The 27,202-nt window shown below is 40.6% G+C and overlaps 3 protein-coding genes across 3 annotated transcripts in view; 2 read left to right on the top strand and 1 right to left on the bottom strand.

Annotated features, from left to right (window-relative positions):
* Positions 1-5,934: 5,934 nt before the first annotated feature.
* On the bottom strand, positions 5,935-6,365 carry LOC108599342 (enhancer of yellow 2 transcription factor). Its single transcript, XM_017986145.2, has one exon. The coding sequence runs from the start codon at positions 6,320-6,322 to the stop codon at positions 5,996-5,998; it is 327 nt and encodes a 108-aa protein (XP_017841634.1). The 5' UTR covers positions 6,323-6,365; the 3' UTR covers positions 5,935-5,995.
* Positions 6,366-7,021: 656 nt separating this feature from the next.
* Positions 7,022-13,081, top strand: LOC108601172 (intraflagellar transport protein 172 homolog). The gene is made up of 5 exons (XM_017989105.1): positions 7,022-7,060; positions 7,352-7,697; positions 7,763-8,049; positions 8,102-9,145; positions 9,516-13,081. The coding sequence occupies exons 1-5, from the start codon at positions 7,022-7,024 to the stop codon at positions 13,035-13,037; spliced, it is 5,238 nt and encodes a 1,745-aa protein (XP_017844594.1). The 3' UTR covers positions 13,038-13,081.
* Positions 13,082-26,810: 13,729 nt separating this feature from the next.
* LOC108597916 (putative mediator of RNA polymerase II transcription subunit 26) overlaps positions 26,811-27,202 on the top strand; it is a 48,871-nt gene continuing 48,479 nt past the window's right edge. The window contains exon 1 of the mRNA XM_033293398.1: positions 26,811-27,187. The gene's annotated coding sequence lies outside the window, so the exon portion shown is untranslated. The remainder of the gene's footprint in view (positions 27,188-27,202) is intronic.

Raw genomic sequence — 27,202 nt, 5'->3', positions numbered from 1 at the left:
AAGAAACTGAAGTCTAATTTGCATAAAGAAATCGGCTAGCGGCAAAGGCAAATGCTGCTGTGACTCGAGCGCGCTTGCTCTTTCACTTTCTCTCTCGATTTCTCTTTCTCTTTTGCTGTCGTCTGCTCAGTGGGGCGACAAATATGAAAACACAAAAGTGTTCCTGCTGACATTGCGACATCAAAATATGCACATATGTGTGCGTATATGCGTGTGTGTGTGTGTAAACAACTGTTTCCTTTTATTTGACAGGCCTTTTGTGGCTAATAGCGCACGCTTTCACTCTCTCTCTCTGTCTCCCTCTCTTTCTCTTTCACTTACTCATGCTGTGCCTAATATGTGCTAAATATTCAACCAAATAAACTGTACTATGATCCATCCTGCACACACGTGTGTATGTGTGTGTGTGAGTGTGTGTGGGCTACAAGAATTTGTCAGTGACCAGGGGGCGTAAAAGTTTTGGCATTGTGGTCAAGTCAAGAGTTAAAGGTTTTGTGGGCATTTTGGGTTTTTATGGCTTGCATATGTTTCAATTCAACATTTTGTTGATTGCATGCCAACCGCAAATACAGGCTGGGGGACATAAATAGGTAATCGCTGTGGCAGTTGCAAAATGTGCAGAAAATCGAAAAATTTCATTAAAGCGTAGCCAATAATTGTATGTTGTACAACTTTAAAATGCCACAAGCATGTTGCATGCTTCTGCTGCAAATATGAGTTTTTGTTTAGCCTTGAGCCTTTGGTTAATTAGGAGCCGTAGTAAGTTACAAACTTGCTTAAATCAGCCGCTGCAAGTTAAAATTTATGAGCTTAAAGCCCTGGGCAAGCAAGTATAGCTGTAAAAAACGGAGAAGTGGCAGAAGGCAGTTCATTGTGCCACATTTCATTTAGCTAAGAGGCTGGGCTCGTCCCGTGCTGCTGCTGCTGCTGCCTGCGATAAATGATGCCCCGAAGCGGAGCAGCGTAGGTAAAGGAAAAAAAATGATTGCATCAATGTTGGACATGACTATAAAGCACTGAGCCACGTTAATGCTGTTAGTCGACTAAGCAATGGGGAATTGTAAGTTGGTTTAACGCTAGAGCAAACTCTCACACACACACACACGAACAAGCGAAAGAGTGAAAGCCTGAGAGCCAAGGCGAAAGTGTAAAAAATTCTAGCTGCTGTTACTGCTGGGCTAGGAACTCTCCAAGGTGATTATTTTGCAGTTGTTTTGCCAATTCTATTTTTAAAGCAAATATATGAGTTGAGTTCGTTATGCGTTCTATTTTAAGTCTAAACCTAAGCATACGCTGCTTTTACTTATTTCACATTAAAGCGTATTTGCTAGTCGTGCTCGTTGTACTTGTTGCGCTCACTTTGATTGCTGTCAGTCTGTGTCTATTAAATTGCTATTTTTAAAACGTTTAGTTATAAAAACAATTTGTTTTGTGCACTCAACATTTAAACACGTTGTATGCCCTTTTAGTGGGGCGCCCTTTTGTTTTTGCCATTGAATTGTAAAATTGTTACAACTAACTATCCGACAGCCACCACGCCCCCGCCCACGCCACTGCCACGCACACCATTTCCAGCTTGGGCCATAACCCAATGCGCTCGACAGGCTGCGTTGAAATCTCCACTGACCGGAAACTAATTTGAAAATGTTATTCATTATGCATAGCACTACTCGCAATGGTTGTGTTATTTTTTTTTTCGCGCACTTCCTGCCGCACTTTGTGCAACCAACAATTTTTTACAGTGAAAGCGCGCTAAAGGCAACGAAAAGAAAAAAAAATTCAAGAGTATAAAATGCCAAATTGAAAATAAATATAACAAATTTGGAATAGTTCAATGCATAGACAAATGAAATCACAATTGAGTCATTTAAAATACAATACAAAATAATATTTTTATATATATTTATAAAGATTATTTGTACTATAACAATTTAAAATAAATTATGTGGGCTCAAATTCAAATTAAAAATTTCTAATTGTTAACAATAGTTGTCTCAGCTACTTTTGGGTTTAAATTTGCTTATGCAAAATAATAAATTAAATACAAGCAACAATATATTTTATATGAATCACTGATCCATTAGCTATGAATAATTATAAAAGTTGCAGGCACTTTGAAGCTTTAAGTTGATTTATTTTTATTTCGAAAATTTCAAAACTGTTGTTAGCTGATATTCACAGCTTCTTGTTTGCTTAAGATTGCCATAAAAAAAGTTTTTATTTTATGTAACTTTTAGTTGGTCAGCAGCACTCAAAAAACAACTTAACGGGCATTTACTGTATTTGATTTCTTGTGCCTTCTGCACAGCTTGTTGCAGTTGCTGCGTGGACGCAACGCGAGTCCTTCAAGCGCTTGTGTGTGTGTGTAAAAGTTTAAGAAAAACTTTTGGTTTTGCTCGTGCTTGGCGCTCTCTGTCGCTCGCACATGCCACGCCGTGAGTCTTTTAGCAGCGTTAAGTGCGCAGATTTTAACTGGCGGCTTAATGGTAGTTTTAACCAGATTGTTGCTTAAAGCTGAATTAGCGCATTTGGCCCGCGACTCGACTCGACTCGAGACGCGAGCGAGTGTTGTGGCTTAGCGTTTTAGCTTAAGCACTCAAGCGCTGCCATTAGACAGAGCAGCTGCGAAGCTGCCGAGCACTTGAGCCACTGGCACTTGGCTCTGAGCAGAGGCGCACACACATAAATAATAAGTCGACAAATTAAGTTGGCTGTCGCCGCAAGTAAAAACAATAAGCAAAACGAAGCAAAGTTCCAGACAACAAAATGACAGACAGGATGTGGCAAATGCAATAGCAACAGCCAAAGGAAATGCGCGCACGCGGCAAACAATGACAAGCGAGCAAGACTAAGGGTAAGAGGAAGAATAAGAGAATGAGAGACCGCACGTTTTAAGCTTTAAGTTAGATAAAAACCACACGAAAATAATAAAAAAAGTTGTAGCTTGTGTGGTGTGGCAAAGACAAGGGCGTAGGTGGCACACACACACACACACATGCATATAACCAAAAATGGCACCCGCAAGAGCTTCCGGCAGACATCCGCTTTAACAACTCTGTTAGCCACATAGATAAAGGCAAGGCTAAAAATTGTGGTTGGAGTGCGACAGTTAGAGTTACACCCGAGACACACACACACACAGAGAGCTGCACACACACACACACACTTAGGGATAAAATCAGCGCTGCGCGGCGCACATTAGCAGCGGGAAAGCAGCGCTTGTTGGTCATAAACCCATTAAAAGTCAAGGACAAAATTCATGTTGCATGTGCACACACACACACACACACACAAACAAAAACAGACAACTGACGCTGCTGTGGCTGTGGCTGCCAGCAACGAAAGTAGCTTTAATTAATGAAACTCATTAAAGAAAGTACTAAATACGGAGCGAGACATGCCGTTATTTTACACTCTACACTGTGTGTGGCCGTGTGGCAAGCAACCCAAACATGCGTCGCCTTGTTGAAACACACACAATCTGCGCTTCATGGGCGCTACATTAGCCTAGGCCTACACGAGCGACGATTTCTTGGCTTACAGCCCAAAACAATCTGCGGCGAATTGGCATCAACAATTCGCTCGGCTCGGCTAACGAATGCAAAGCGAACTTCGTTTTCACTCAATAGCGAATGTGATTCTCACTCGTGGTGTGTTCTCAAATTAAGGAGAAATGGGGTGAGTTTGAGTTACGTCTACTCCGAAAGAAACGTTTCAAGGGGGTTGCTTTTCAAATAAAAGCAGTGCGGCAAAGCAACCAAGCAGGGCAAGCAGCACACAACTTCAGCAACTGCAATAGAACTGTTATACAGCTAATACTAACTGTTATAAGTGTTGTCTTATACATTTATATGAAAGCAGTTTGTTTGAATGTATTATACTAATTTCTGTATAATAAAATTATAACTTTTATACAAACGAACGTATATATTATACATGTTGTATATTAATTTAAATATAACAAGCAGTTCAACAAAAGCTTTGAAACCGCACCCTGCTGAAAATTTAAATGTGATTTGGTTTAAAATTTTCGGCATCAGTCGACATGCCATAATATACAAAGCATTCTTTTATTCAATTCATAAAGTTTTTGCGTACATATTTCTTCACTTTTAAGTTTTAAAAATTGTTAGATTTAATAAACTGCATGGCTTGAAGTTTAAATGGAAGTCGCAACCTCATCATGAGGAATATGATTGTTAATTTGGATTCATCGTAGTGCTATTTGTCGATTCTAGGACACATGGCATTGCATACTGGAATTTTATAACAGCAGGGAGGTACTGAAATAATCAATCATCAATTAGTTGCAGATATGTATAAGGTTATAGTTCCAGCTGTAGTAAATACTTTTCATTGGGGTGCCTTCGATTATTGATGCCAACAGCAAGCAGCTCAGGAGAATGTATAGCCAACGCATTTTATGGTAAAGTGTTAACTGTTTAATAAAAACAATGCTATTTATAATGTAAGTTAAGGTGTGAATAATCACCGATAATAAATTGCATTAGAATTGCTAATTTGTAGATTTCATATATAATTATCTTGAGTTACAATGAAGTTAAAACATTAACCATATCGTTCCGGTCTTAAACAGCATAAAAAATGCTTCGATTTCTTATATAATTGAATTAGAATCAAGTTCTGCAGAAATTCACCATATCGATCCGGTTTGGCAAATTGAGCAAAGAGAAGCGAAGAAATGCTTTGACGATGCGTCAAAATTTCAGAGCGCAGCCATAGCAGCGATTGTTTGAAGGATTACCATCGCCGCCAGCGCTTAAAGCGGTTGCGCTGCGGCCGCTAGGCTGATCCTGCTGCTAACGATCATAGACAACCAGTTCGCTATAAAAAGAAATATAGATTAGAAACAGATCGTATAGAAGGCTTAACTTGTAGACTCACCTGCGACAGGCTTTAACCTTTTGCACAATCCTCGACAACTATTCAAAGCTCGTGCGCGATTCCACGCAATATTTCTGTGCCAGCAGCTGTATAATCTTGTTCACCTGCGAGGTGCTATGCACGCTGCCCATATTATCCTCCACTAGGCGATCGCTGCTGCGATGCTCCGCAACCTTAATACTCTTAACTTGTAAACACAGTTTTACACTTGTTTTTGTGGGTAATGTAATAACTCGATTAGTATATACTTGTAAGCTTTGAAATGTGGGAATGAAACAAATTGGAGTCTGTATTAATTAATAATAAAAGTAGATTTTTCTTATTAGCATATACATTCACTTTATTGCTGCCTTCAGCAGGCAGTTCAACTTGTTAGTTGCGATGATTCGAAAAGTAAGTGATTACTTACTAATAATAATTAATACGGCCGTGCCTAATCGCTCTAAAGCGATTAATAAGCGATACATAATTAATAATGAGAATCTGTAATAAATATGCCCTAAATATGTTATATTCATATATAAATGGTGTCCATCATATAAAAATGAGTCCAATTGAAAGAAAATCACATATTAATCGTATTTATAAATGTATATGAATTATTTAAATGTCCTAATACTAACAATTTTAGTCCTTCGTAAATGGGCAATAAATGAAATACAAAAAATGAATATGATAAACTTTATTCAATTAACTTATTCAAATAAATTGAAAACATTAAACATCATTTAAAATATTTAAATTTAAAGCGGCTATGCAACTATCAAATCAATTTATATCGAAAATCTTATACGAAATATATATATTCTCTATTATCTCATTTCAAATAGGCCGTCCAATAACAGTGTTGAACAACATTCTATTCGTTTATTTGGCGATCTAGTATACATACTATATCGAGCGAGATTGTTGGCTTACGCCGAAATCTGGGGAATTGCAGTCAACAAGTGTTTGTTGAATTGCGGCCAACTGGTCGATTTGTTCATTGTTTTTGGTAGAGTTGTTTTTTGTACATAATCAAAGTGTTCTTTGTTAAAATCATAAATGTAATTAAAAGTAAATGAACTTAAATATGTAAATGGTTTAGAGACTAGTCGTCGCTTTCGCCGTCGCCATCACCGTCGCCATCTGCCTTATCTTCTGCATTCTCTTGCGACAAAATACTGCGTATTTTCATCAATAGTTCCTTTTTCACCGCATCTGGTACCAGTGTGCGTGCCCTTGCAGTCACTTCTGGTATTAATTGCTCAATTGGGATGCTTTTGCTCGAGCCCCGCTGGAGAAGTACATCGCGGCAAACGAGACGCACCTCATCCCTCCAGCCGCATTCGATTAGACGGTTGACCATAATATCCTTGATTTTGGATCGATCACCAGTGAGGATCGTGTATTGATCGATGCATTTCGATAGACTCATTATACCACCAATTTTTAAAAATTTGATATTTTTGAACTTTATAGTTTTTATTTTTTGCTATATAGCTGCTAGCTATCTATCTATTTTAAAATCTTTTTCTAGAGTGAAATCACAATCCGTTCGTTTCTATGCACAGCCTTTAAACTACAAAAAATGCGTATGTATGCAATTTTCAACAACCCCCAAAAATAGGCATAAATCCTATGCGCTGCACACCTGTGTGAGTTCTCTCTGCCGCGTTCTCGCGTTTTCGCTGCCTGGACTAGGGCAACAAGCTGAGCTGTGGCTCTCTGAGCAGAAGCAACAGCTTGCAGCACAGAGCTAATTCTTGTGAAGTGCAGCAGAACGCACCCCTCATTTGGCAGTGACTGCGGCTGCAGCAACAAGCAGCGAAAGCGCTAGTCGAGGCTGCCACATCCTGTGGCATGCCCGGCACCTGCTGTTGCTGTTGCTGTTGCTGCTGCTGCAAAGCTCCGCAAAACAAAAGCCCTTTTTTATTTAGAATTGAAAGCACAAAACGGAAACAGCAAGAAACGGAGAAAACACCAACAAAACCAAAACCTAGACAACCAAAAGGAGTGCGGGTGGTGGGGGTACAGTCGATTGCTATGACAACTGTCTTTGGCACAAACAAATGATAACTGAAAATTTGTGTTTTGTGGTGCAATTAAATTTAGTAAAGATACTTTTATACTTAAAATGCAGTTGAAATATTTGCGTACACTGCTGGAAGGACAGGTAAAAACTAAAATTTTAATATTGAAAATAATATAAACATTGAAAGTAAATACATTGAAGATTGGCAAAGTACAAATTGTTGCTGCCAGCGGCAATTGTAAATTGAGCAAAGTTTTTAAATACAATTGTAATATTTAATTCGTATTGCCAAACAATATAGAGTGTGTACGATTAAAACTACAATAATCAATACAATTTTACTCATAACTTCTAGAAAATAAAATAAGCAACTTAAATGCATTTTGTCTAACTCAAGTTATTTCTATGTGTTAATTATTGATTGAATTGCAGGAGCACATACAGCGCATTGCTGGCTTGGCGTGGTCACCCAATCAACAGAAGCTGGCCATAGCCACTGCCGATCGTCATATATTGCTCTACGATGATGCTGGCGAGCGTCGTGATAAGTTTAGCACAAAGCCTGCGAATGCAGCGAATGGTAAGAACTCTTATGTCATACGTGGATTGGCCTTTAGTCCGGACTCGACCAAGCTGGCAGTGGGTCAAAGCGATAGCATTGTGTATGTCTACAAGCTGGGCGAGACGTGGAATGACAAGAAGGTTATCTGCAATAAATTTCCACAAGCAAGTGCAGTGACAACGCTCATTTGGCTGGGCACAGGCGCCATCATAGCTGGTAAATGCCAATAACAATACAAATTATTTATAGTATTGAGTTAATGCGCTTTATACTTAACACAGGTCTGGAGGACGGCAAAGTGCGCGCTCTGCACTGCAAGAGCAACAAGTCCCAGAGTCTTTATGGCGGCGACAGCATTTGCATCTCGCTTGCGGCCAATACTAAAGGCAATGGCTTTCTTAGCGGTCATAACGATGGCACTATAATACGTTTCTATCTAACGGATGAAGCTACAGAGCCACTGGGACGCGTGGTGCAGCATTCTGTGCCGCCTTTTGCCTTGGCCTGGCCACAAGGTGGCTTCTGTGCAGCGGGCTGTGATCAGCGTATTGTATTTTATGATAGTGTGGTGAGCTCGCAACTATACGCACTATAATCAATTTATAATGCTCTGCTCTTAGGGTCGTCAGCTGCGCTGCTTTGACTACTCACGCAGCGAGGGTGAGCGCGAGTTTACTGTAGCTGCCTGCAGTCCCAATGGACAAGCCGTAGCCTTTGGCAGCTACGATCGCATACGCATCTTTGCCTGGAGTCCCAGACAGAGCGCTTGGAGCGAGAGTGCCAGCAAGGAGATCAGCTGTCTATATACGCTAAGTGCATTGCTCTGGCGACGCGATGGCGCTCGCCTGGCTTTGGGTTCAGTCAGCGGCGCTGTGCTGCTCTACGAATCGGTGCTTAAGCGCACTATATGGCAAGACAAGTTCGAGTTGATATTTGTAGCACCAAGCCAGCTGCTGGTCAGATCACTGACGGAGCCAACGCAGCAGCTGACCATCGAATCACAGCTGGGACTGGAAATCGATGATGTGCGCATTATGGGCAGAGACAACTTTCTGGTGGGCCGCACCGAAGAGTCCTTAATACTCTGCGATTTGACGCGCAATTTGAGCAGCGAAGTGCCTTGGACTGCATCGGGACGTCACGAGCGTTTCTACTTTGAGAACCCTTTGGTCTGCCTAATCTTTAATGTGGGCGAACTTAGTCTAGTGGAATACGGCGTTAATCACATTTTGGGCTCGGTGCGCACAGAATTTGTTAATCCGCATGTCATCTCGGTGCGGCTTAACGAACGCGGCAATGCTAGAGAGAACAAGAAGCTGGCCTTTCTCTTGGATGCCAAGACCATTTGCGTGGTGGACTTGTTGAGCCAGATGATCAGCGGACAGATCAATCATGAAACTAAAATCGATTGGCTGGAACTGAGCGAGACGGCACACAAGCTGCTGTTCAGGGATAAAAAACTGCGCCTAGTACTGGTGGATAATTATTCGGGCAAGAAGCAAACGTTGCTTAGCAATATATCCTTTGTACAGTGGGTGCCACAGAGTGATGTGGTTGTAGCTCAAAGCAATACCAATCTGGCTATATGGTATAATATAGATCTCCCAGAGCATGTGACTATGCAAACAGTACGCGGAGAGGCCATCGAAGTGCTCCGAGAGCATGTAAGTTGACTACAAATATACATAAAGAGATTTCATTCAAAATGAATTACGTTTGAGAGGAATAGATTTTCAAATAATTTTAATTTTAAATTTAAAATCAAGCGGCTTTGAAGTTAATCGAATCTCACACTGTAAGCTAACAGATCCTGCTCGATCATTTGATTATTGCGCACCCTGTCTGATTTCGATAAAAAACAAGCAGCTTTGAAATTAATCGGGGTCACACTGTAAGCTAACAGAGCCTGCTCGTTCTTACGATCCGATAAGTTTGCTCATATTAAATGAAAACGAAGAACCACGTGTTGTGAAAAGTTTTTGCTTAATTTTATTTTTGAAATTTACATGGAATTAAATTGTATACTTCCTGCAGGGCCGCACTGTGGTTCGCTCTCAGGATGGTCCCAGCGAGCATAGCTATCAGCTGGACGAAGGTCTTGTGGAATTTGGCACAGCCGTCAATGATAATGATTTTGGCAGAGCGGTGCACTTTTTGGAAACTTTGGGCGACAAGCCTGCTGCCAAGGCCATGTGGCATAACCTAGCGATCATTGCGCTCGAGGAGGGCAATCTACGAGTGGCGCAACGTTGCTATGCAGCGCTAAGCAATGTATCCAAGGCGTTCTATCTGGCTGAAATGATACGCGAGGCAGATGACTATGAGCAATTGACTGGCACGCCGGGCATAAACTGCGCTGAAGTGCGCGCCAAGCTTGCTCTGCTGGGCGCGGATTTGCGTGCAGCGGAGCGTATTTATTTGGAGCAAGGACAACTGGAGGCGGCACTGAGCATGTATCAGCAACTGCGCATGTGGGATGAGGCAGTGGCCTTGGCGGAGCGACGTGGTTATGTGGGCTTGCCAGCGCTTAAACAGCAGCAAATGGATTTTCTTATGGAAACTGAGCAGCCAGAGAAGGCGGCACAGCTGCTGGAGGAGAGCGGTGAACTGCAACAGGCCATGTTGTTGTATCTCAAGGCGAAGAAGCCGGCGCGTGCAGCAAGATTGGCATTGAAGACGCCCACGCTGCTGCAGCAGGAGCAGCTGATGTTGCAAGTTACCGAAGGCCTGGTGCAGTGTGAGCTCTATGAGCTGGCCGGCGAGCTGGCGCAGCGTCTGGAACGCGCCGAGGCGGCACTAACGCTGTATCGCAAAGGTGGCGCTTTTGCCAGAGCCTTGGAGCTGGCGCGTGTGCTGGCGCCGCAGCAAGTGACAGAACTAGAGGAACAATGGGGTGATTGGCTGGTGCAGCGCAAGCAACTGGATGCGTCCATCAACCATTACATAGAGGCAGGCGCCACACACAAAGCCTTGGAGGCTGCCGTCGGTGCCAAGCAATGGCGCAAAGCAGTGCAAATAGCCAAGGTGTTGGATGAACCAGAATTGATACAACGCTATGCTGTCGACTTGGCACGTCACTTAGCCTTTGCTGGCGATCTGGAGGGCGCCGAGGACTTGTTAGTGCGCGCGCAGCTTTACAAGGAGGCCATTGAGCTGCTCAATCGTCATGGCAAGTGGGAGCGTGCCTATGTCATAGGCGAAAAGTATTTAAAAGCGGAGCAGCTGCGTGAACTATTTCTACAGCTCGCCAGTCAGCTGGAAAGTCAAGCCAAGTACCGCGATGCGGAGAAAGTGCTGCTGGCAGTGAATGAACCAGACTTGGCCATCGCTATGTATAAGCGACGTGAGCTTTATGACTCCATGATTCGACTGGTGGAGCGTTATCACAAGGAGCTGCTGGACAGCACACATTTGCATCTGGCACGTCAGCTGGAGTCGCGTGGCAAGCTAAAGAACGCCGAGCTGCACTTTATAGCCGCGGGCGATTGGAAGAGCGCAGTGCATATGTATTGCAGCAGCAGCAGATGGGAGGATGGCTATCGTGTGGCGCAGCAACAGGGCACAGAGGGCGCCAGCCAACAGGTGGCTTACATGTGGGCCAAGTCCATGCCGCTGGAGAGCGCGGTGCGGCTGCTGAGTAAATTGGGCTTGCTGGACACTGCCTTGGGCTTTGCCTGCGATGCGGGTCAGTTTGATTATGCGCTGGAGCTTTGCCGCTTTGCGGGCAAATCCACAGACGAAGTGTACCTAAAGCTGGCCATGTCGCTGGAGGATGAGGGCAAATTTGAGCAGGCAGAGGCTGAGTTCTTAAAGGCGCACAAGCCCAAGGAGGCTATACTGATGTATCAGCATGCTGGCGACTGGACAGCAGCGCTGCAGATAGCCGAGCAGCATTTGCCTGAAGCTATCACTGAGCTGCTCTTAGCTCAAGCGCAGGCAGCACTGGAAATGCGCAACTTTGAGGATTACGAGGCTTTAATGCTGCGTGCGCAGCATCCCGAACTCATCATAGAGCACTACAAGCAAGCCAATCTGCTGGACGATGCGCTGCGCATAGCGGAGCAACATTATCCAGCGGGTCTGAATGATTTGCGTCGTCTGCAGGCGCAGGAGCAACGCAGCCAGCCAACAGCGACGCAGGACTCACGCGCCTATTTGCAACGTGCGGCGGAGTTTGCCAAGCGTGAGGAGTTCCGCAAGGCGGCCGAGTGTCTGATGCAAATAGATGCCACCAATGCAGAGGATGCAGCCACATTGGAGCGCGCTCTGCTGCGTGCTGCAGAGATTATCAATCAGTTTCTGGAGGGCAAAGACGCGCAGGACCTGGCTACGATATTGGGACCACGTCTATTGGCTATTAAACAAATTGCTGCCGCTGCTCAGTTGTATCTGGCAGCTGATCTGCCAAAGCAAGCAGTGGATGTGTTTATACAAGCTGAACAGTGGAGCAAAGCGCGTCGTCTGGCCAAGGAGATTGATCTGGAGCTGTTGGCGTATGTGGAGCAGCAGCAAAAATCGCGACTGCAAAGCGAGGGCAATGTGGAACAACTAGCGGACATAGATATCATTAGCGCACTGGATTTGCTGGCGGAGCAGGGTCAATGGCAGCGCTGTCTGGACAAGGCGCAACAGCTCAATCCCAGCGTGCTCCAGAAATATGTGGCAGCCTATGCAGCGCAGCTTATCCGATCGGGCGACTGCAGCAACGCCTTGAATTTGTATCTCAACTATGCCGCACCAGCTATCGAGGAGCACTTCAACATCTATACGCGCATTGCCTTGGACTGTTTGGCTTTGCGTGAGCACCAAACTGAAGGCGGCGTCTTGTGGCAGCGTTTGCGCGACTTTCTGCAGCATTTACTGCAGGCGCTGCAGGCTTCGAAGCACGCACAATCCAAATTTGCCACGCAAGTGGAGCAGTTTTTACTGATTGCCCATTACTATGCCACACGTGCCGCTTGCCGTCAGCTCCCGGCATTGCATCCTGTTGCCTTGCGCCTCTCGCTCGCTCTGCTGCGTCACACGGATCTGCTGCCCGTGGACAAGGGCTTCTATGAAGCCGGCATGGACTTGCGTGAGGCTGGTCGTGAGCCTGAGGCCTTTGTCATGCTTAATCACTACTTGGATGTTTGCGAGGCCATTGAGGAGGGCTCGGGCGCTTTGGTGGATCATTCGGATCTGGCCAGCACAGATTTTCCCAGCTCTGTGCCGCTACCCGAAGATATACATCTCAAAAACGAGCCCAATCTACACGAGGAGGTGCGCGAATGGATTTTGGCAGTCAGCATGGATCAGCAGCTAGATCAACTGCTGCCCAATGATGACCGTGGACTCTACGAATGCAGCCTTGGTCCCAATGACAAGGCTTGTTTGCTCAGCGGCTATCCAGTGCGTGGACGTCAACCTGTGAGTTTTCAGTGCTCCACCAATTTAGTTAATCGCGATGTCTGGAGCAAGTTCTCTGTGGCTGTGAAAATGTCGCCCAACAGTCAAGTGACCGACCTAATAGGATTTGTGGAAAAATGGCAGGGAGTTGCCAACTATGTTATGCATTAGTTCTAACACAAAATAATTTTACTCAAATGCATGTAATTTTAATTAACAGATACAAAATGATAAGATTTCTACATAGAATGTTTTTCTACAGCGCATGCGTTATGTGGTTGTTGTCTTGGCTAACATTTCCTCACAGCTGACGGTTTTTATCTAGGGTAATGTGCTACAGGTGGCTGTTGCTACCTTCTGATGATTCCTGTTCGCCTGATACAATTACTCAATTTTTGCAGTAGAATAGCGCTTTAAAGGCAAGTGGCACTAGTACCAAGCGCCGCTGTAATAAATTTAAATTGACAACAACAAAAATTACAACAACCAGCTCATGTACACTGCAAAAACAAACTGCACAGTCCGTATCCTCTATAGAAAAATAGCTATATATTGGATTAATCAAATGGCATTTACAAATTTCTTGGATTGCGACACTCACAGGACGATCCTCCATCGATCTGCATCCAAAGATAATAGGGTATCTAGGTATCCCATTGACTTAGAATTTTCAGTCAATAAGTGCAAGGAAAGTGGTTAAAAACACAAAATCATTGCTTTCTCATAAAGTACAAGGACGATGGGAATGTCCTTTGATCAGTCGATACTCCTTCTAAAGCAACATCGATTGGCATCGATTTCGTCCCGATCCTGCAAAGGACTTAGCATATATAACCCATATTCTGTACACAGAAAATTCCGTTTTTCTCAGCTCCTATAAGGATATTCGTCCTTTGAACGGTATAACCTGAAAGATCTTGACGAGCACTACCTACACGCAAAAGGACATCCTTTAGGTCCTTGTACTTTTCGAGAAAAAGGACAATTTATGTTTTTTGGCCGATTGTTGCGACCTGCCCACTGCAATTTTTTTCGCTGCTTTTTTGAGCGATTTTAAAAATTCTTGAATGCATTCCGATAGATTTGATGCCCACGAGCACGAAAACGAGAATCCTTTTGAAATTCGAAGGATAATTGATGAGTAAATAAAGTGTCCTCTGTGTGTATTATTTTTATTATTTATTCTTATAAATATTACAGAGCAACAACAATAAATTACAATAACAATAACGCAACAAAAATTACAGTAACAACAAATATGCCTGACCCTGAGGATTCCTACTGCTGCTATCGTATCTTCTTCGTTCCCTTTGCTTTACTTGTTCCTCCAGCTGGGGTTCCAGAATGACGTTGCCAGATGAGGCGGCATTGGCGGTGAACCGCCATACCCCAAGCCACACCGATGCGCGGGTATACGGTATAAATAACCGTTTCATAGTTCATGGCCAATATTAAGATGCTGTTGGTGTCCGGCTAGCGCTCCAGTTCTACCATGCGGTTGCAATGCCCGGGCTGCGTGGGAGGTTTGCCGAGACCGCCGCAACCCTGATAGCCCGCCGCAAAGCATTGCTAAAAGCTCTGCGGAAAGCTGTCGGCGCCGGCTCCATAGTACGCAATCAATATTGCGTATCACAATGTGATGATAGCCAGCATAGTCCTGCTGAAGCTACTGCAGTGATTAACTCTGAGCATAGTTGTCCGCTAGTCATTCATGCAAGGCATGCCGTTTTCGCTGCCTTTGAGCAAGATTTATCGCAGTTGTTGAGTTATTTTTCTGTGTTTGAATCCTTGTTTAGCAGTAATCGCTAAGAATACACAAAAGTTAAATCAGGCACACGACATGCAAGCGCTCCTGCAGACATGTGCTCATCATCTGGCATCGTTGATGGCCATAGCAACGCTTACCTTTCGAAACAGACATAGTGTTTGCACTTGCAGTTGGCGTAGACACGTGATATCTGTAAATAAGTTAAGATTTTTATTAATAAATAATAAAATGTAATAAATAAATTGCACTCCACGTGTGAATAAAATCGCTACAGTTTGAAATTCACTTTGAAAGCATCCCTACCTGTTCTAGTTGAGACGCTTTTACGACAGATGGCGCAATCAGGGTCGCATTGCTGGCTTAAAAGCTGTAAGGCCCTAACAGCTCCTAGCGCTTAACAGCAGTGCAATCGATAAGTGATTATTTAGCAAAGCGCCAAATTCAATCAAATGCAAATTAATGTTAGGTACATTTAAACGCGCATGCAAATAAAAATCATTAGCTATGGTAGTAATACATTTAAATTTAAATATGTAAATGCAAACTAGAACGCCTTTAGTAGAAATTCTTACTCCAGCCCAAATGATTTTCAAGTTTAATTTTTCAACGACAGTGCAATTTTCTATGCAAGTTGCCTTTAATGAAATGGCTTTTGTCGCTCACAATGTAAAAGTTTATGCGCAACTTTCTTCGCAATTATCATTGGCTGACATTCTTTAAATTGTTTGTCGCTAGTAGACAATTGCTTTGTACGCTATCAAATCTAACTCTCACTGTTGCAACCGCGTTCTGTGTGTGTGTCTCTTTCTCTCTTGGCACTTGAGTTTTTTTTAGTCGAGTTTCCGTTGCAGCGTTTTAATGTCTGTCACTAGTGTCATTTGTCACGCGTGCGTCACAATTGTTGTTGCTGTAGCTTGTTTGTTTACCGTTGTTTTGTCTCTTGTTGCTCGGCTCGTTGCGCGTCGAGTTTATTCTTGGCATCATTAAGCGTCGCTGATAACACTTAACACACTTACACATTTAGCTACCGCACGCACCCACTGCCGCTCCCTCCACCCCCAACACCACCACCCTAACGCTATTTTTATTAAAATGCAAAAATTCTAGTGGTCATATATGAAGCTGTTGGGTGTTTGTGTGTGTGTAAGCTACTAGAGCTAAAATAAACAACAAAACTAACACAAGCTTTAGAACTTTCGCTGTATTTTTGTTGTTGCCTTTTATTTTGTTGTTTGCATATTTTCTTTGATTTACTTGCGTTTGCTTTGACCATAATTTGGGTCAGTTGTCTCATTTGTTTCGTTGCTTTTCAACTTTAAAATGTAATTTATGTTTTTTGCCAAAAACTGACAGCGCTAAGTGTGAAAGAGATAGATGATGTGAACGCCAAAAAGTTTACGCTACGTCCACATGGCGTATGCTTAATATGGTTTTTCTACTCCAAACAGCAAAAAGTTAATTTGTAATAAAGCAAGTGTAACAATTGCTGCAAATAAAACTAACACTCTGCTATATAATCTTTATACTGATTAACATGACCCTTTTTTTCAATTTCCGCTGCTGCAATTGTTATTGCTGTTCGACCCTTTTCCTGTCTAATGACTGCAATTTGATGCGCTTATCAATGATTCAGTTTGAGCAATTGCCAATCAGCGTAGCTAGTGAGTACTTAACAACTTTAAAGCTTAAACTGCAGGCTGCCTTAATTATATATATTGTTTTTCATATGGCTATTTATGCGCTTCAAGCACGCGCCACAAGCTGCTGCGTCCAGCAATTAGCCAGGCCCATAAATTTAAACGCAGACTAAACCTTTTGGCTTCTTCTTGTTTTTTTTTTATTCGTTAAGTGGACTCCAGCTGGACATCAAATGAGTTTCAGGTACACCTGCATATCGAGTGAGGGAAAGCAAGATGAGATAAAATAAGTAAGTTAGAACCAAAAATAAAAGAGAACATCATAAATCACGCAGAGTTTGCACGCTCAGACATTTTTAACTTTTTAGCGCGTGTTTGGCAGTCAGCACATTGGACAGCAGTTTGGGAAACGAGGCTTATTCTTTTCTAAAGGTTGCCTATGAGCATTAAAATTGCTATTTGGGCAGTGAGATTCTAAATTATACAAATAAAATGATTATAGCATATATAATAAACTACTGGACAGATTTTGTTCAAGTTAAACAAAGAGAACAAGCAAATTATTCGAATTTAGAAACATTATTACATTGTGTGCTTAAATGTTTTGTGAATTCATTTGCAGCATTAGCAACAACTCTACTCTTGTTTTCAATGGCTAAACGGCTAAAGCAATGCCAAACCACTTGCTTTGCATTCTTTCATTGAGAGTCTTCAATGGAATTCCTTTATTGATAGTTGTTAGTTTAAGTTATTAGTTATGTAAGAGAGAAAGTGACGCACTTGCAGTTACTCGCCAATTAAAATTATTAATTAAGACAGACAAACACTTGTGCAGACAAAAGCGTAAGGATAAAGGACGCAGCACGCCAGCCAGCCAGCCAGCCAGCTTAAACTGAGAGCTGAGTGAAAGTTTGAGTTATGGACCAAGGCAACAGTCAACAGTTCTTTCTTTTTTTATATTTTTTGTTTGATGGGATTATGCCTTGTGTTACTTCAAGCAAGTGCAGCTGATAAACAAAGTTAATTAAAAATACATAAAAATGTATCAACGCAAGCTTATGCGCCACGTATATGTAAAGTGTTTGCTTAATTATGCAAAAGATTCCAAAAATACGCGAAAAAAAAGGAGGAGAAAGTGTCGAAAAATGTGATAATTATGGCAATAATTTCAAGTGCTGTAAGCCGAACCGAGTCATAACATAATTATTTATGGCGTCGGCAAAGGCATAAAGAGGAAGTAATAAAATGAAAAATTGTTGACTTGGTGCAGCGCGTGGAAGGGGCAGGGGCAGGGACAGGGGCGAAGTGGGCGTGTGTTTGCGTTTTTAGGGTAAATCATTGAGCCTAAACGTAAAAGTTGCCAAATCAGCAGACGAAGGTGCAGCCACGCCCATTAGGCGCGCGCCTTTATACAACTGACATGTGGCACGCAGAAAAACGCTTTTCAATTAAGCAACTTGTCAAGGACCCAAGCGAAAAGGCTTAAGAGCAACCCGAAAGCAAACAAAACGTGTCAGCAACAAAATACGCAGCCGACAACATGAGGAATGCCTGCAGCCGAAAGCAGAAGAATCTCAAGTGCGATGGCAAAAAATGTAGAAAAGTGCAAATATCTTGGATGTTTTTTTCTTCTATTTTTTGGTATTTTGTAGGCGCATGTATTTGCCGCTAACGAGCTGAAGAATTATGAGACCATTAAGGCAGTAGCGCAGCTTGGCGTTAACAGCAGCAGCAGCAGCAGCAGCCCAAGACGTGGCTTAAAGTTGTTGCCATATTTCTTGTCTCTGGTCTTGTATTTTATTTTTTTGTAGGAAATGTCGCCATTTTGTGCAGATTACGCTTTGATGAACTTCAAGTGAGCGAGAGACAGAGAGAGAGAGAGAGAGCGGCAAAGCATACGTAATGACAACGTCAACAAGACGCCAAGAGCCCCAGCTCAGATTGAATTTACCGAACAAACACTTTTCATTTGCAGTTGAATTAAGCAAAGTAATCCCCTGTGTATATGCCCCGCGCTCTCTCTATCTCTCCCTCTCTCTTTCTCTATCGCTTATACGCTCTAGCTCTATCGCTGAGTGTCGGAGTCTCAGTTCTTTTTTAATTTTTGCGCTTCCAACTAGCCGTGGCAAACTGTCGGTACGGCACACTTGGCCACTTTAAAGACTCCGTGAGGCATGCAACAAGCCAGTTGGCAAACTGTTTGCTTATCTAATGAATCAGCTGCAACATTAAAAATAAATAGCCAAGTCCTGCATACAGTTATATGCAGAGCGAGCACGAAAGAGTGCATAACTAATTTGTCTAGAGCAAAAAAGAGAATGTCAACAGCTGTGCTGAATCTTGTTGCTATGTCTCGTATTTGTTTATGCAAAAGATCCGCATTATTTTTGACAATGTCCCCAAGACACAAACAGCAATAATAACAACAACAACAACAACAGTTGGTTGCAATGTTGCATATTTCTCTAGCGAGTTGACAAATATTTCAGTTTTGCTGCAAAATACTTAAGCTGCTAAAGCAAACTTTCACTCGTATATAAATATATACTATGTATGCATATAGCTCTCAATGCTTTGCATAATTAGAAAGTTGCTCCCAAGCTGACATGAATGCTATGCAAGCAGAACTTTAAGCCAAGCAATGCAATTGCAAATATTCTTAAATAAGTTTTAAGTTGAGAAAAAAAATATATAAATATTATAAATTTATAAACAGTTAAGTGCATGCAAATTAATTTTAATATAATTTATATTTTTATTAAATGCTCAAGTTGCACGCATATAAAATTACGTATACGCAATCGTGCATAACGCTTCGGTAGGCTCATTGCGTATACGCAGTGTATAAAAACGCAAATATGCATAAAAATATATTTTTAAATTAAAGCACGATTAAACCATCGATATCATAGTTAGAGAGCTACAGCAGTTAAGTTCTGTAACTTTCTAGCTTTTTAATTGCTTGCTATTCGCATAAGTTAAATAAAATGCCAAGTGCTTACCTGTTTATTGCTGTCATATTTTGTATTTTAAGCACAACATGGTAATTAATTTCGTATTAATTGTCATTGTGTGCAATTTTAATTGGCTTAAAAGCCGCCTCTTTCTGTCTGTCTCGCTGTCTGTTCGTCAATTTTAAGCGCTTCACATGCTGCAAGCAAATAAAAGTAATTACAAATCGTATTATAATATACATATAGAATGCCATAAATAAGCTTTACATCTATCGGCAGTGAGTCGATATGCCCGCCCGCAAACTGTAAATGTAAAAATGTTTTTTTTTTTTATTTTTGCTCTGCGGTTTGTTGTTGCAAGCAGCAAACCGCGTTGACAAACTGGTTGAGAGCACAAACAGCGGGTATGATAAGCAAACAGCTTAACAGTTATGGCCCGCTAGCCTACAGGGTATAAAACTTGTCAGCGTCAGCATATAGATATATATATAGTATATATAGTCACTATATACAGTAGTTGTCTCTACTGGGTTTGTGAGCCTTTTACGGCTTTTGCGGCAATCAGTGGCATGCATAAATGTTCAAAAATGCAAAAATCGACATGCAACAGTCAACAATCAATATGCAACACCAACAACAACAACAACAACAGCAGCAGCAAAGTTGCGCCCAAGCGATTGCTGCCTTTGGCCTGCCGAATTGGTCTGCACTTTTTTCTTCTTTTTGGTCTTTGTCGACGCCAAATTGTTTCTCTGGTAAACAATGTGATTTTTGCTGCGTGTGTTTTCATTTTTTTCAATCAACATTGCCACATGGCAACATGGCCCTCTGCATGCCTCATGGCTGTCAGTGGCGCTTAGTTTGCATGATAAGTAAATTTTTTGATTTACTTTTCAAGCTATTTTCACGCCAAAATATTTTACGTTTGCTTAAGCGCTTTCATTTCGTTTTGTGATTTGACCAAATTGTTTTTAATTGTTGCATGTGTTTTATGTAGAAAATAAATACGCAACCTCAACGCTTAACAACAAATTTATTTGCTTAAATTATCCGACTGCCATTAACATATAAACAAATTTATTTATTTTTTTTATATTCAATTAAGTGAACCGTGCGCTTATTTATTCAGGCGAGCTCGCACTCTCTCTCTCTCTCTCTCTCTCTCTCTCTCTCTCTCTCTCTCGTTTTACACTCATTTGCAAAACGAAAAATAATTATTGCTGCCTGCTGCAGCAAAAGCAGTTAACAATATTTGTGTATTCAGTTAATAAAAATGCGCATAACGCCAGCACAAAAAATTTCCAAAAAGAAAATAAATACAAACTGCGCTTGATGCTTTTGCTGCAGCGCAAAAACAAAAAAATGAACGGCAATTAAAACAAGTAGCAAGGCTGAGAGTTGAGTATTAAGTGTTGAGGAACTCTAATATACCATTTAAATTTGATATAAAAAGAAATGTAGACTCATAAGCCTTGAGTTTCCAAGAAGTCAGTGTCATATAAAAAGCAAAACAAAAATCCAATAGCCTTAAATACTTTCGTATTTGTATAAAAATAAATATGCCTTAAAATATAATATATCAATAAACATATAGAGATCAAAGCAAAAATAATAATATATATGCTGAAATATTTATAGATAAATCTATCAAATATTATAGCTGAGCATTTAATAGTTCAATAGCTAAACTTTCTACCAATGTACATGCTTACGTATACTTAATACGCAGTTTAGTGCTCAGCGCACTCATTTTCTTTTTTCTTTTCTTTACAGGGTATATTATAGGCAAGCGTAATGCACACACGTAATTCAGTCAAAGAGCCATTGCAATTTAATTAAAGAACTACAGCACACACACACACACAGCATAAAATGCATGTACACATAAAATAATAAAAACAATATAAGTAAAATAAACACAAAATGCGGGCATGGCCCAACCAAACTGCAAGCCATAAATGTGTACATTTATTTCTCTGTCTGTGTGTGTGAGAAAATTCCTTGTACATATGGTAATGTATTTAAGCGGCACTCATATTTGATTCTTTTTTTTTTTGTAAGGCAGGCAGCTAAAAAAATGTTGATCGAAGGGCAGGCAAAAAAGAGAGCACTTATGGAAGAGAAACAGAGAGAGAGAGCTACAGTTAAGCGAATGGTAATTTGTACATCTGTGTGTGTGTGTGTCTAAGTGTCACAAGGTATTAAATAATATGACAGCCCTGAGGGGGAGCGCAGAGCAAGAGCGAGACAGTTGTAATAAGTTAGACACATGTGTGCATAGTTCATATATAGAGCCTGGTGTATAATTAATCTAAACTTTGGGCGCGCTTTTGTGCAAAGTTCTTTCCTTGGTGTGAGCTGGCAGTCAATCAAAGCTTTTAGCCATTAGCTATGCAACTACTGCTGCTGCTGCTGCTGCTGACATAGACATTAACTTGAAAATGCGGGTAAGCCATAATTTTAGGCGCATGCCTTTATAACCAGCAGCAGTTCACACACACACACACACACACACACATAGAGCAGTTTACCTTAGCTTGAGCATTTTCTGTCTTGCTGACACTGCAAAAAGTTTCTACAGAGCAATCAAGCTAGACTCGTTTGCTTATTACAACAACAACAACAACAACACGACTATAACAATAGGCAGACGGTTAGGTAAACTTTAGCGCAACGGAACGGTTAAGCAAAAGCCAAAGGCAAGTTATCTGCCAGTAAATACATAATCTGTCCCATTTACCGCCAACGCTCGCTGCTGCTGCTGCTGCTGCTGCTAGGCATTGCCCCAAAGGATTGCGAAGCGTTGCCTGCGTTTTCTTCTTGCACCTCTTTGAATGGGGATTTATTTTTATTGCAGACTTTTTGGTCTTAAGGGTTAATCAGGTGCTTTATATGTATGTCCAGAGAGTCCCGCCTCCTCCTCCCTCTCGGCCAGCCTTAACTATAAGTTAAAGGCAAGTTTTGTCTAGTTCTTGCGGCTGACTTTTGCTGTGAAAATTTACACCTAGCCTGGCCCATGTGTCCCCAATGCGCAATCAACTGCCATTTTGTCAGTCACTTAGCGCATTTCTGCTTCGTCTAGCAATTTGTGTTTCTTATTTTATGCTGAGCTAACGTATCTATTGCATAGCTAAGTTGTTGCTACTAACAATCAATAATTATAATTGGCAAACCTTTTTGGCTGTCTGTGTGTGTGTGTGTGTGTGTGTGTGTGTGTGTGTGTGGATAGTCAAACGTTTGCTAAGAATACTTAATAGCCTGACGACAATATACACTTTAAATTTAAGAAAATATATATAAGAAATTCATTTTAATTTTAGCTTATCATTCAATTAGTTTTAGCTAACGACCTCCAACATTTATTTTAATATACAATTAAAAGTATAAATCATTTTTAGAGCATTCAAATACATTTGATTTGTATTTTACAAAAATACTTACAGACTACAATATATACTTTAACTTAAAGAAAATATATATAAATGGTAGAGGAATTCAATTAAAATTCTGAAAAATATTTTGTAAAGCAAAAAAAAATTTAACTATACAGCTACAATACCAAAATATACGCTAAGCTGCGCTAACTAAAAGCTTGACGAGTGAGCAAGTCAATCGGGCCCAATCTTGCTCTGAACTTGACCTACGACATGACGCACTTTACGCATAAGCTTATCTCTTATCAGCAGTGTAGCTGATGCTGAAGCCAAAACTTTTGCCAAATTTAAGTCTCACTTTAGTTCACTTTTAATATCAAACGTGTGCAGTGTAATTGAATTAATCTAATTTGAATTGAATTTCGTAGCAAACGTAGTTACTTAAAAATGGAATGTAAGCGTTTATACCAGCTTAGTCTATTTATTGCTATAATATTGGCTAATACTGGATTATTTGAGACTTCAGCCAGCAGTGAGAATGAGGTGGGCAGCAAGTGCAAATAAGTTTGTAATAATTTGAAATTAATTTGAAATACTTTTCGGATCTTATTATATCTGAATCAGCTGCAAACCAGCAAACCAGCTGCGACAGCCATGCTGATGCCTCAATCAAGGAAACTGAACAATTGAAAGAGAAGCCTAACGAACTTAATGTCAAGTACATAAAGCAGAATGATGTATTTGACTTTTCTAAACTCAATAATAGTTGTAAGCCATATGCACACAATCCTGGCATATATACGATCTATGTGCCCGGGCTGATGCCCTTTTTAGTTCCTTGCATTGATAATAGCAAAGCGAGTCCAGGCTGGACAGTTATTCAGCAACGATTAAACGGCGGACAGGAATTCCAGAGGGATTGGAATACTTATCGTGACGGCTTTGGTTACTTAAATGAAGATTACTTCTTAGGATTGAACAAGATTCACTATATTACACACTCACAGCCACATGAATTGTATATTAGGATGCAAAAGTTTAATGACGAATGGTACTTCGTTCACTACGACAATTTTCGAGTGGGAAGCGAGGATGATCTATTCGAATTGCAATCGGTGGGTAAATATACTGGGACTCACGAAGATGACGATTATTTTGGATACAGTAAGAATGTGAAATTTACAACTTACGATCGTGATAATGACGATTGGGATACTGGGAACTGTGCGAAGGATGAAATGAGTGGAGGTTGGTGGTACACTTCGTGTGCAGCATGGTAGGTTTCTAAAAGCTTTCAATATTCAAACAAACAATTAATATTTCTTTATCTTCAGCAATTTAAACGGAAAGTACTTTCCCATTGAAACAGAAGATGAGAAGTCTATACATTGGCGTAATCGCACTTCTCTTAAACGGGTTCAAATGCTCATTCGTCCCATAAATTGAAGAACGAGCGTTTTAAATCACCATTGCTGGAAACTTAAATTTTATTCAAATCACAATTGCTTGAATCTGTATCTACAACTCTTTGCTACCTCTCCTATATAAAATATGTTTAATTTTTTAATTTCCAATAAAGTAAACTATGAGCATTAAAAAACAAAACACACACAGCGTCTGTTTAAAAATTATTTTCCCAATGTGTCTACAATTACAGGTTTGTATATAATTGAAGTATTAAATATATATATATATATATATAAGGTTCACCCCTTACGCAGTTGTTGACGTTTGACGACGATTTGCCACACAAAATATTGCTCAAGGCATTTGTGCTACAACATATTGAAATTCATCAGTAGACGTTGAAAAACCAATTACAATATCAATTTAAAGAGGATTAAAATGCTTGGCCAAGGCTTACGTAACATAATGCTATATCCAGCATAACTGTTGAGGAGACAACTTTGCGGTTTTGCTTATTTAAGCTATAAGAGCTCAACACACACAGACACACACACACACACAGACAGACACTGAAATTCAAATATAAAATTTTGCAAATTGTAAATTGTATTTTTGGACGTCAGGACGCTAAGCACTCATCATCCCAACCCGAGAAACTTTGAAATGAAATTTTAAGCCAAAAGATTTTCATAATACATTACATATTTACAACATGCCACAAACTTTGTTGCATGCACTTGGAGGATTGAGGCAACAAGTGTTTGGTATGTATGGAGAGCATAATTCGTTTTGTTTGCTTCTTGAGGCCACAAATTTGGTGTTGCAAATACCGCAAAGTATTTGCCAGCGGTTGTCCAATGCCTTCAAGTCATCCGCATTGCGTGCAACATTCTATATCAAGGCGAGTTGCAACCAAATGTTGCAAGCAAAAGTCGATGTGCTGGCGTCTACAATAAATTAAATTTAACCGCTTCAGTTGGCAATTTAATCTACGCTCAGGGGTGGGTAAGAGTCGAAAAATATCAATGTGGCATTTAAATTGAATTAAATGTAGACATTGTTTGAGCTCTTGCGGTTGATTAAATAACTAAAAAGCAAACTCAACCTGGTTGTCATGCAAATGAGATTTTAAGTAAATATTGCAGACGCTTTTGTTTAATTTGTGCTTGAGTTTGATCAATACTTAATAAAAGGCAAGTAAGGCAAGAAAAAATTGTTTCACATATAAGAGAGTTTGAAATATAATATATTGTGGAAATAAGAAAAATGATTGTTATAAAAAATGTTGGCTTGCTTTTTTTAGACTCTTTAGTTTAATTTGAAACTTTTGTTGACACAATTATGACAATAAATAAACCAATGCTGTTTGAATTTCAGACTTTGGGGAGCTCCAACTCAGCGAAATCGCATGGGATTTGTCTGTTTTATAACTTTTTATGTTGGCGTGACATTTCAATTAATATGAGTTTACATTTGTATGCTTCTAAAAAAATATAAGCTAAGCAAAATATTAAACAATCATGACAATTGTTTGGTAATATCAATCAATCAATCAAATAAAAAGCTGTAACTAACCGAACTTTTGATTAGGTTTTTGAATCTCTTGCCTGTTTAGACTCGTGAGATGCAACTTAATTAAACTGCACTGACATTTGTTAAAGCTATTATTATTATTGTAAATTTGTGATGTAAATAAATTGCCAAAACTTGAAAAAAAAAAAATCAAAATAAATTTGTAAAATTCAAAATGTATTTTTCAAAATTTTCAGCATAAATACGAGCACAACATCGTCTAACTTTAAAGAATCGAATAGTTGTTGGCTAAGTTAAGACTCTAAAGCCTGTGCTGCCGACTTATATTTAATTTGCCTTTAAGGTTTTAAAAGCTGTGAGGCCTCACAGATGCAACAAGATATTTGCTAAATAGCTTATTCTATTTTTTAACAATTGCTACTTTAGTTGCTTGTCAAAACTTAAGAATCAATAGCAAAGCCAATTGTATCTTAATTTGCTTATAGACAAAACACACATTAAATCAAAGCAAAGACATGGGCTTAAGCTTGCTTACGTGTAAGTATATGCAACAAGCTAATGACAATTGATAGCAAACAAACACGGCTGTGACTGTCTGGCTGTCTCTCTGTCTGTCTGTCTGGCTGTTGGCTTAATAAAAGCAAAATTAAACAGTTGGAAAAAATGTTAAGCTGCATTTAGACAATTGACGTAAGTCTGACGCTCAAAGTTAAGCGGGCTAAGGTCTAAGGGGATTCAGGGAGCGGCGGGGGGTGACAATGTCTGATTGTCTCGTTGACATGACGTTGTGTGTGATTTGTTAAAAGGCTTTTGTTTTTTCCCTGTCTCTCGCTCTCGCTCTGCTTGACTCTGTCTGTCTGCAAGTTAAAGTGAGCAACACGCGCCAATGATTATGTTGCTGACAACAACAGCTGCAATTACAACAACAACAGCAGCAACAACAACAACATTGGCGTTAACAACAATGAGAACATCAATGATAACATCCACAGCCGCAGACTCCGAAAAAACACAACATAAACTGGCCAACAACAACAAGAAGAACAAGAACGCGAGGCTTGAACAACAATTTGCTGCTTTTCGGTATTTAACACAGAGCATTTGGTTTGGCGGCAAATGTTTGACGAAGCTTTTCATTGAGTAAAATTGGCGCATGCGCCTTTTAGCCACATTCAGTTGCCAATTCGACGACGACAGCAGACGATGTGGCAAGCAGTGCATCAGGCAGGCAGACAGCTGGCAAACTGTTCAGTTCGTTGTTGCCACTCGCGGTTTGTTGACGCACCAAGCGCACGCTGCGTATGCGTAATATTTAAGCCTAAGAACCCGCAAAAACGTCTGGCGTGCCAACTGAGCTTATTTGTCAACGAAGCAAACAAGAATAACACGCTAGAAAAATATGCCGGCTAAAGTGAACTGTGTGTCAATTCGTAAGAAAAATTAACTTGCCCCATGCGCTTGATTTACTTAATGTGCGAGTGAATGTGCCTCTGTGTGTGTCCCTGTGTGTGTTGCTAAAATATATAATAAAAACGCAAATACTCTAGTACGTTTGAGCAGCTTAAGTTGAAACAATAGCGAGCATTAAGCCAGACACGCAATGTATGCGACACAAGCAACATCTGAATAAAACCCGCAAATTATTAAGGTAATGAACTAGAGC

Source organism: Drosophila busckii, chromosome 3L, assembly GCF_011750605.1.
Source record: "Drosophila busckii strain San Diego stock center, stock number 13000-0081.31 chromosome 3L, ASM1175060v1, whole genome shotgun sequence".
In the NCBI taxonomy this organism is placed as follows: Eukaryota; Metazoa; Arthropoda; class Insecta; order Diptera; family Drosophilidae; genus Drosophila; species Drosophila busckii.
The sequence above is the reverse complement of the archived record's forward strand: the minus strand, read 5'-3'. Positions and strand labels throughout refer to the sequence as shown.